The sequence below is a fragment of the Lithobates pipiens genome, unplaced genomic scaffold (genome assembly GCF_037356315.1).
Source record: "Lithobates pipiens isolate NorthernLeopardFrog02 unplaced genomic scaffold, aLitPip1_a1.2 Scaffold_27, whole genome shotgun sequence".
Classification (NCBI taxonomy): domain Eukaryota; kingdom Metazoa; phylum Chordata; class Amphibia; order Anura; family Ranidae; genus Lithobates; species Lithobates pipiens.
Window position 1 is genome coordinate 34,588,336 of NW_027507788.1, and position 11,640 is coordinate 34,599,975.

Here is an 11,640-nt window from a genome sequence, read left to right on the forward strand (position 1 = left end):
CTTTGTGATATCTATTCTAGTCTGATATACTTCCTCAGGCACTCCAGTAAATGTTAGTGAACTTCATTGTTACTGTACCGACTAACAGTACCTAAAAAAGATTGTCCTACCGAAAATGCAATGTATTGACATTACTGTTTGACTGGCTTGTTTTTTTTCATGTATACCTGTATTCAAAAAATTAATAAAAATTCTTGTGAAAAAATAAATAACAATATATAATAATAATTAGTAGTAGTAGTAGTAGCTGTCGTAGTAGTTTTATATACAGATATGCATCACAAGCTATAGCAAATATGGAAGCATTAAAAAAAAAGCTCTTTGAGTCAATGCTTGTATTGGAAAATTGGGTAAAAATGGAAAGGCGTTCTTGTATCAGAGTGAAAAGTAGATCCTCAGCTTTAGGAAGTTTCATTGACCTTTAACCACTTTAGCCCCGGACCAATTTTCAGCCTAAGGACCGGAGGTCTTTTTACAATTTCGCACTGCACTGCTTTAACTGGTAATTGCGCGGTCATACAATGTTGTACCCAAACGAAATTTGTGTCCTTTTCTTCCCACAAATAGAGATTTCTTTTGATGGTATTTGATTGCCTCTGCGATTTTTATTTTTTGCGATATAAATGGAAAAAGACCGAAAATTTTGGGAAAAAAATATATTTTCTACTTTTTGTTATAAGAAAAATAGAATAAACTAAATTTTAGTCATACATTTAGGGCAAAATTCATTCAGCCGCATGTCTTTAGTAAAAAAAATGTCAATAAGCATATATTTATTGGTTTGCGCAAAAGTTATAGCGTCTACAAACTAGAGTACATTTTCTGGAATTTACAAAGCTTTTAATTTATGACTGCCTATCTCATTTCTTGAGGTGCTAAAATGGCAGGGCAGTACAAACCCCCCCCCCCCCAAATGACCCCATTTTGGAAAGTAGACACCCCAAGGAAATTGCTGAGGGGCATGTTGAGCCCATTGTATTTTTTTTTTTTGTCCCAAGTGATTGAATAATGACACAAAAAAAAAAAAAAAAAAGTTTACTAAAAGTTGTCACTAAATGATATATTGCTCACACATGCCATAGTTATATGTAGAATTGCACCCCAAAATATATTCTGCTGCTTCTCCTGAGTACGGGGATACCACATATGTGGGACTTTTTGGGAGTCTAGCCGCGTACGGCACCCTGAAATCCAATCACTGTCTTCAGGATTTCTAAGGGTGCAAATTTTTGATTTCACTCCCCACTACCTATCACAGTTTCGAAGGCCATAAAATGCCAAAATAACACAAAACCTCCCCAAATGACCCAATTTTGGAAAGTAGACACCCCAAAGAAATTGCTGAGGGGCATGTTGAGCCCATTGAATATTTTTTTTTGTCCCAAGTGATTGAATAATGGCACAAAAAAAAAAGTTTACAAAAAGTTGTCACTAAATGATATATTGCTCACACATGCCATAGTTATATGTGGAATTATACTCCAAAATATATTCTGCTACTTCTCCTGAGTACGGGGATACCACATATGTGGGACTTTTTGGGAGTCTAGCTGCGTACGGCACCCCGAAAACCAATCACTGCCTTCAGGGTTTCTAAGGGTGCAAATTCACTCCTCACTATCAATCACAGTTTCGAAGGCCATAAAATGCCAAAATAACACAAAACCCCCCCAAATGTCCCCATTTTGGAAAGTAGACACCCCAAGCTATTTACTGAGAGGCATGTTGAGTCCATGAAATATTTTATATTTTGCCACAAGTTGCAGGAATATTAAAAAAAAATTTTTTTGCACAAAGTTGTCACTAAATGATATATTGCTCACACATGCTATGGGCATAAGTCAAATTACACCCCAAAATAAATTCTGCTGCTTCTCCCGAGTACGGGGATATCACATGTGGGGGACTTTTTGGGAGCCTAGCCACGTACGGGACCCCGAAAACCAAGCACTGCCTTCTGGATTTAAATATAAAACGCTACCAAAAAAAACTGTTAGCGATCGCAGGGATCAGGCCTGACTCTGCGATCGCTGTAGTTATGTGTTTAGTGTTTTGTAAGTGACAGCGATCGATCGATAATGCACTTCGGTGGGCTGGGCGGAGGGGCAAAACGCAGGTGCTAGCAGGTATCTGGGCTGATCCCGCTAACAATGCGTTTTTTTGGAACCCTAAACTGCTGGGGACGCTAGTATAGATCTGATCAGATCAGATATTGATCTGTTCAGATTCTATACCACTATGGGAGGTGTATGCTTTGCGCGTGGGTGTTAGCGGTACTGGCACTAACCTAGCGCTGCCTGGGGCGACTCAGACCCTGACCCTAAAACCTAATTGATATCACCCGCCGGGTGATCAGTGGGTTAAACCTTTATTGGGTAATAAATGGTGGGTGCCCTGATACTATAAAAAGCAAACTTACTAACCAGAGTCACCCGTAACACTTATACGGTGATCACTGGTGAAAGGGTTAACTAGGGGCAATCAGGGGGTTCAAATTTTTATTAGGTAGTATATGGGGGTCCCTGGCGTTATATAAAACCCTGACGGGGAACCTAAATAACTAACTGGCTAACCAGCGTCACCAGTGACACTTATACGGTGTTCGCTGGTGAAAGGGTTAACTAGGGGCAATTAGGGGGTTAAAACCATTATTGGGTAGTATATGGGGGTACCTAGCGCTATAAAAACCTGGCGGTGAACCTAAAAAAATAACTAGCTACCTAGCGACACTAGTGACACTAATGCAGTGATCAGAAAAATGATCGCTTAGTGACACTGTTAAAAGGGGGTGAAAGGGTTAACTAGGGGCAATCAGGGGGTTAAAACCATTATTGGGTAGTATATCGGGGTACCTAGCGCTATAAAAACCTGGCGGTGAACCTAAAAAAATAACTAGCTACTTCGCAGCACCAGTGACACTAATGCAGCGATCAGAGAAACGATCGCTTAGTGACACTGGCAAAAGGGGGTGAAAGGGTTAACTAGGGGCAATCAGGGGGTTAAAACCATTATTGGGCAGTATATCGGGGTACCTAGTGCTATAAAAACCTGGCGGTGAACCTAAAAAAATAACTAGCTACCTAGCGACACTAGCGACACTAATTCAGCGATCAGAAAAATGATCGCTTAGTGACATTGGCAAAAGGGGGTGAAATGGTTAATTAGGGGCAATCAGGGGATTAAAACCATTATTGGGTAGTATATTGGGGTACCTAGAGCTATAAAAACCTAGCGGTGAACCTAAAAAAAATAACTAGCTACATAGCGGCACTAGCGACACTAATACAGCGATCAGAAAAACGATCGCTTAGTGACACTGGCAAAAGGGGGTGAAAGGGTTAACTCTAAGGGCAATCAGGGGGTTAAACCTTTATTGGGGGGTGATAGGGGGCTACCCTGGACCTAACACTAACTGCCCTGACAGTTTTTACTTTTACAACTGACACTGAATGCAGTGATCAGTAAATAAATGATCACTGCAATCAGTGACACTGTGACTGGGAGGGGGAGGGGGGGCGGGGGGGTGATCGGGGAGCGATCAGGGGGGGTGATCGGGGGGGAGGGTTTGTGTGCCTATGTGTGCCTACATGTCAGTGTAGTGTTGGTGCACACTTCATAGTTTCATAGTTTCATAGTTAGTAAGGTTGAATAAAGACACCAGTCCATCCAGTTCAACCTGAGTGAGTATCTACAATTGTCCCTAACCCTTGCACACTCACATCAGTCCCTACCCTCAAAGAGCCTGCAATCCAAGGTCCCCATTCATATACCAGGGCCAATTTTGACAGAAGCCAATTAACCTACCTGCATGTCTTTGGATTGTGGGAGGAAACCAGAGCAACCGGAGGAAACCCACGCAGGCACAGGGAGAACATGCAAACTCCAGGCAGGTAGGGCCGTGGTTGGGATTTGAACCAGTGACCCTGCTTACTGCTAGGTGAGAGTGCTAACCACTACACCACTGTGCTGACTTACTTTTAGTCTTCTCCTCGTAGTTCGGTCAAAAAGACCGCCCCGAGGAGAATGACATCACTTCCTCCCTGCCTGTGTATACAATACACAGTGGGAGGAAGCTTCTCATTCGTCAGGAGCGATCGAGAGGGGATGGCCAGAAACCAACGGCCATCCCCTCATCCCGGATCGCTCCTGAAGCGAAACGGACCACCGCATTCAGCCCCCCACCCGCTGGAAGACAAGCAAGTACATGTACGTGCTTGTGGCTGTACATGCCATTGTGATGACGTACAATGGCATGCGGCGGTCATTAAGTGGTTAAAGAGTCATTGTCACCGGTCTGGTAACAAAAAATATTTTTATAACATTATATGTGCATTTAACATGTTTTATGCATTTTATTTACCTGTAAAATCCTCCCTTGTGTAGTCTTCCAAAAGCCCTGATTTTCCTGCTAGATGTCACCATCTTGAATGTGACGTTAGTAGCCTCAGCAGTCTCAGAGCTGTCACTCAACTAACCCTCTATAGCAGTGGTCATCAACCCTGTCCTCAGGAACCCACTAACAGGTCAGGTTTGCAAGATAACTGAAATATATCACAGGTGATATCATTTGCTGCTCAGTGATTGCCGTATTCTAGTCTGCATCTAATAATACATAAAACCTGGCCTGTTAGTGGGCCCTGAGGACAGGGTTGATGACCACTGCTCTATAGTGTTCTCATTCACTTGTCTCCTGACTGCAACATAGAAGGTTATGTAGGGAGGAGAGGGGAGGAACAGAGGAGCTGGACCAGCACAGAGAGTAATTAGGCACTCCCAGAGGAGGAGAGGGCTATGACATGCAAAGAACAGATGAGTAGCCTTTTTGGAAGGAGGTCACCAATGGCATTTTCTGGATATGTCTATGTATAGGTTAGGTGGATATTGAATGCAGTGTGTAGCACCTTTTTACAGTAATTCAAACTGAAAATAAGGAAGCTTAGTTTATTAAATATATCTGTAATAACTTTATTTCAAAGCTGAATTCCAGCTAGAACAAAAGACACACATTAATGCAGTTCTGTGTTTATTAATACATCATTACTTTTTTTTTTTTTAACTCAAGCACCTAAACTTGACTTGGCATCAGCCTCTTGCAATCCATTGTAAAGCAGAGCTCAGGCTGGAATTTACAATACCAGGTGCTGATCCTTTGTGCTCAGGTGCTAACAAGGAACATGCTGATTGATATACGGAGAGAGCAGAGGAACAGAGAGGCAAACTCGTTGGTTAACTGCTTCTCTTTTCACGTTCCAGTCACAAGATTGGGTAGAGACAAGACCTCTAATGCCGCATACACACAAGCCGATTTTCCGTGTGAGACGGGACTACATTTATGGAACAATACATACTATGGTGACTTTATTGGCTTTGAGATTTTTTTTAGGATATGTTTGTGCTATAATATTGTTCCCAAGGCTTTGCTAGAATTTGTCAAATACTGCAACTGCTAATTGCTGAAGAAGATCATATCCTGTCTCGGAATTCCATAACTACCATTTACTTCCATACCATCTTAATTAAAAACAGCTAAGAAACAACTGAGATTACCAATACATACATACTTTTATGCATGTCAATTTCTAAGAGAAGATGTTAGGAGGTTGAATCCAGGCAAACAGATAACATACTTATAAAGGAGCAGACTTTTGCCCCTTACACACAAGCAAAATTTCCATCGGAAAAATCTTGGATGGTTTTTCCGACGGAATTCCGCTCAAGCTTGGTTTGCCTACACACGGTCACACAAAAGTTGCTTGAATTATCGACCATCAAGAATGCGGTGACGTACAACACTACGACGAGCCTAGAGAATAAAGTTCAATGCTTCCGAGCATGCGTTGAATTGTTTCCGAGCATGCATAGGAATTTTGCAGACGATCGGAATTTCCGATCAAAACTTTTTCCGACCAAAATTTTGAGAACCTGCTCTCAATCTTTTGCTGGCGGGAATTCGGCTGGAGCATACACATGGTCGCATTTTCCGACCAAAAGCTCTCATCGGTCTTTTGCTGGCCAAATTTCCAGTCGTGTGTACGGGGCATTAGTCTGCTCCCTTATGCCACGTACACACGACCAGACTTTCCGTCAGAAAAGGTCAGACGGTCTTCCCGACGGACTTTCGATGGAGTTACGATGGACTTTCGAACGAATGAACTTGCCCACACACAAATGGACTAAGTCCGTTCGAAAGGCCGTTAGTTTTGAATGTGATGACATACGAAGGGACAAGAAAAGGAAGTTCAATAGCCAGTAGCCAATAGCTGCTCTTACGTCGTATTTTGGTCCGTCAGACCAGCATACAGACAAATGGTTTTCCGATAGGGATTGAGTCTACTGGACAGATTTGAAACATGTTCTATTTCTAGGTCCGTCTGATTTTTTTAAAGAAAAACGATCAGACTATCCCACACAAGTTCAGACTATCCGACGGAATGATTCCGTCGGACCTAGTCTGGCGGAAAGTCTGGGCATGTGTACGCGGCATTATAAGTATGTTATCTGTTTGTCTGGATTCAGCTCCTAACATCTTCTCTTAGAAATTGGCATGCATAAAAGTATGTATTGGTCCTTGTAATCTCAGTTATTTTTTGGTTGTTTTTAATTATGGTTGTATGGTAGTAAATGTTAGTTCTAGAATTCCAAGACAGGATATGATCTTATTCAGCAATTGTCAGTTTCAGTATTTGACAAACGTCATAAAATTCTCTGCTGGAGATAACAAAGCTTCGGGAACAATATTATAGCACAAACATTTCCTAAAAAATACCTCAAAGCCAGTAAGGTCACCATGGTATGTATTGTTACATAAATGTAGTCCCATCTCTCACACCAGCTGTTGATCTGTTGTTGATTTGGTTTTGCTCTTGGATTCCTCGGAGAAAGCTATCTCAAATATTGACCAGAGGGAGTTCTGGAATTTCTGTTTAAAATCTCGACCCATAAAGACGTAAAGAATGGGGTTGATACAACTGTTTATAAAGGCCAAACTGGAGGCAATAGGTAATCCAACAAAATTTATGTAGGAAAGATTTCCACCATAATATGCAGACAACTCCAAAAAGGAGAAGACGTGGTAGGGAAACCAGCAGACAAAGAATGACAAGATAACAGCTAGGACAACTTTGAAAGGCTTGCTCGATGTGGTCATGTGATTTCTTTGGATGCGCAAAAGAATTACTGAATAGCATGAGATGATTATGGTGAAAGGAATAAAAAAGCTGATGATAAATCGGGCAATTACTGTAGCTTTGTCCCTTGGATAGGCAACTTTTACATCCTCATGAAAGTTGTAATAGCAAACAGCATGATCTTTTTCAACAACTTTTATATCTCGGAATATAAAATAAGGTAAACTGAAAATGAATGATAGAATCCATACTGCCACGGCTACAATAGAGGCCAACTTCGGAGTTCGGTGATTCTGACACCAAACAGGAAACACAATGGAGATTAATCGATCAATGCTGATCACGGTGAGCAGGAAGATGCTGGCGTACAGATTGATGAATAGAACAGTGCTGTTCAGCTTGCACATGAATTTTCCAAAAGGCCAGTGATTAAGAGCGTCATTGGTAATTCTCAACGGCAGGAAAAACGTGAAGATAAAATCAGCTATGGCTAAATTAAGGAACCACACAACATTGACAGTCCGTTTCATTACAAAGACAGAAAAATAGATGACCAGACCATTCCCTGTGGTCCCTAGTAGGAAAGCCAAAGAAGAGACCACCAGGGTGAGCATACGAAGATGGAATTTAATACGTTCCTGTCTTTCTCCCTCTTCTGAATTGACATAAGGGGTAAATGTATAGTAAGTCCAGGGGATTGTGGTCTCTTCTTTAAGAGTAGCATTAAAGACTGGATTGACCATTGTAAAATTCTTAATTTTCATAGGATAGATTTGAGGTAAAAAAATTCTGTAAAAAGAAATATAGAAGCTCAAAATTCAGTCTTATTATTGGTCCTGTAGAAGAATAAAAACAAAAATATATTCTATGGTCCACTTGAAAAATAGGCCAATGGCTGCTAACTTTTGATAAACGTATCCTAAAATGTACATAAAGCCAAAACCTTCTGAAGTTTTAGATTAGGAGAGGCTTAGAATATATAAGGTTTTCATTGCTGTCTGTGTCTCTACTGGAGATTTTTCCCTTCTCTGGTGACCATGTTCCCCTGGCTGAATGTGCCTGGGAATCCTACATTTTGAGTTGTCACCAGAAAAGGAATAAAGAGGAAATCTTCCAGTAAAGACTTTTTTTCCAATGATGACTGCCTACAAAGGCAATTTTCCCTCTCAATGTTTTTACTTGAAGTGGTGTCTATAGGACAAGAAATGAAGATAAATTTGGGGCACAGATGAAAAAAAAATGAAACGTCAATGTCATGTGTATAAACCAGTGATCTCCAAACTGAATACAGCCCTTTTCTTGCCTTTATCCAGCCCTTGGGGCACCGTTTCTCCCACTGACCTCAGCAATGGGGCACTATTCCTCCCAATGATACCAATGATGGGGAACTATTCCTCAAATACCAATGACAGCGCACATTCCCACTCCTACTCTCCTACTGACCAGAGGTGATATGTCTTCTTTTTTTTTTTTAGCACAAAATCAGAGTCATTGTTTACTCCCACTGACACTGGGGCATTTGCTATGGACCACAGTCCAGCCCCCCTAATGTCTGAAGGATAATAATCTGGCCCTTGCTTGCTATGGACCACAGTCCAGCCCCCCTAATTTCTGAAGGATAATAATCTGGCCCTTGTCTGGCCCTGTTTAGAATGTTTGGAGACCCCTGTTATAAACCAATCCTTATTTCAGTCAAATACTACCAAAAAAGTTTAGTCTTAGATGCATATTATGCAGAAGTATAAATATATCCTTTAACCGCTTGCCGACCAGCTGCCGTCATTTTACTGCGGCAGATCGGCACGATCCAGCAAACCGTCGTAGCTATACGGGGGGTGCTGATGCCCGCCGGCCACGAGTAATCGTGAACAGGAGACACAGAACAGGGACGAGTGTGTGTAAACGCACACTTCCCTGTTCTGTTCTGAGAGGAGTGACAGATCGTATGTTCCTATTAGCTAAGGACCACGATCCTTCCTCTAGTCAGTCCCCTTCCCCTACAGTTAGAATCACCTCCCAGGGAACACAGTCAATGATCCCCCCCCGTGTTAACCCCTTCCCTGCCAGTGACATTTTTACAGTAATCAATGCATTTTTATAGTACTGATTGCTGTATAAATGCCAATGGTCCCAAAAATTTGTCAAAATTGATAGGTCTGCCATAATGTCGCAGTCACAATAAAAATCGCAGATCGCCACCATTACTAGTAAAAAATAAATAAATAAATAATAAAAATGCTATAAATCTATCACCTATTTTGTAGACGCTATAACTTTTGCGCAAACCAATCAATATACGCTTAATGCGATTTTTATTACCAAAAATATGTAGAGGAATGCATATTGGCCTAAACTGAGAAAAAAAATTAGCTTTTTTTTTTTAAAAAAAAGGATATTTATTATAGCAAAAAGTACAAAATATTGCATTTTTGTTTCTAAATTGATGCTCTTTTTTGTTTATAGGAAAAAAAAAAACACAGAGGCGATCAAATACCACCAAAAGAAAGCTCTATTTGTGGGAAAAAAAGGATGTCAATTTTGTTTGGGTACAATGTCGCACGGCTGTGCAATTGTCAGTTAAAGCGACGTAGTGCCGAATCGCAGAAAATGGGACGATCATTCAGCAGCCAAATCTTCCAGGGTTGAAGTGGATAAATGGCCTTTGGCACTAAGCCAGCCCCATGAAGACATGGTTTGATAAGTATGGTGTGGAAAAATGGTGTGGAGAAATTCAAGTTTCCTGAAATTAAAAGGTTAGTTCACCTTTACAGAAGAAATCCAAAGGTAAATTAACACTGGGCATCCTTCACATCCCCACCGGTCCCCGCTGTACTTCTCTCTGTGGTTGCTTAGCTGTCAGCGCCCTCGCATCCACTCCAGTGGTCCAGGATTTGAAGTCCCCACTCTTCCCTATCTTCTCCATGCAGAGCTTCCAAGGCAGACTAGATCACTTAACTGTGATGGTGCTGGGCAACCAGGATCAAGCTGGTACATCAACCCCCAGAGGTGGGGAGGGAGAGAGTTGGGGAGGGTGTTCAGTGTTAGTTTGTCTTTACATTTTTTCTGTAAAGGAAAACTAATGCCGCGTACACTCGATCTGAATTCTCGTCTGAAAAAGCTCTGATGGTTTTCCCGTTGGAATTCCGACAGAATTCCGCTCAAACTGTCTTGCCTACACACGGTCACACCAAATTCCGACGGTCAATAACATCACGACATACAACACGTTCGACGGCACTATAAAAGGGAAGTGTAATGCTTCCGAGCATGCGTCAAATTGTTTCCGAGCATGCATTGGAATTTTGCGTGTCGGAATTGCATACACACGATCGAAAAATCCAATAGAAAGCTTTTCCATCTGAAAAATTAAGAACAGGCTCACAAACTAAAGACTATCGGAAATGACGAAAGAAAAAGACAGATGGGCGTACACACGGTCGGAAAATCCAATGAAAAGCTCCCATCAGACGGTTTCCATCGGAAATTCCGGCCGTGTGTACGCGGCATAACAGTTTAACCCTACTGAAAACCTTTGGGATGAGTTGTTCAACCAGGTCTACTCATCCAACATCAGTAAATAATCTCATAAATTCCTACGGACATACTACAACGTAACATGAAAAACCTTTCCAGAAAAGAGGAAGCTGTTAAAGCTGCAAATGGAGGGGTATCTCTATATTAATGACTATGGTTTTGAAATGGGAAGTCAAACAAGCTTATATACTTTGGATGGCCATGTGTCCACAATCATTTGGCTATATTGAAAATAAGGCAATGGGATTGATTTACTAACTAAAGAAGTAAAGGCTGATCACTTTGCAAACAGAACGTTGGTGAACAAGGCAAACCTACATTTACACTGATCACCCAATCTTGTGCAAGAGAGATTAAATGATGATTGGGAAATCAAAGTGACCATAGTATACCTTATTTACCAATGTTCAATTTTCCAAGTGAACAGCTTCTACTTCTTTAATAAATCAACCTGAAATGTGTGTATACAGTATATATATCTATATCTATCTATCTATCTATCTATCTATATATATATATATATATATAGATAGATATATAGATAGATAGATAGATACAGTGGTGTGAAAAAGTGTTTGCCCCCTTCCTCATTTCCTGTTCCTTTGCATGTTTGTCACACTTAAGTGTTTCGGAACATCAAACCAATTTAAACAATAGTCAAGGACAACACAAGTAAACACAAAATGCAATTTGTAAATGAAGGTGTTTATTATTAAAGGTGAAAAAAAATCCAAACCATCATGGCCCTGTGTGAAAAAGTGATTGCCCCCTAAACCTAATAACTGGTTGGGCCACCCTTAGCAGCAACAACTGCAACCAAGCGTTTGCGATAACGTGCAATGAGGCTTTTACAGCGTCCTGGAGGAATTTTGGCCCACTCATCTTTGCAGAATTGTCCTAATTCAGTTACATTAGAGGGTTTTCGAGCATGAACGGCCTTTTTAAGGTCATACCACAACATCTCAATAGGATTCAGGTC

The 11,640-nt window shown here is 41.1% G+C and overlaps 1 protein-coding gene across 1 annotated transcript; it reads right to left on the reverse strand.

Annotated features, from left to right (window-relative positions):
• Positions 1-6,790: 6,790 nt before the first annotated feature.
• On the reverse strand, positions 6,791-7,892 carry LOC143933166 (chemerin-like receptor 1). The gene has a single exon (XM_077456101.1). The coding sequence runs from the start codon at positions 7,889-7,891 to the stop codon at positions 6,824-6,826; it is 1,068 nt and encodes a 355-aa protein (XP_077312227.1). The 5' UTR covers position 7,892; the 3' UTR covers positions 6,791-6,823.
• Between the last annotated feature and the right edge of the window lie 3,748 nt (positions 7,893-11,640).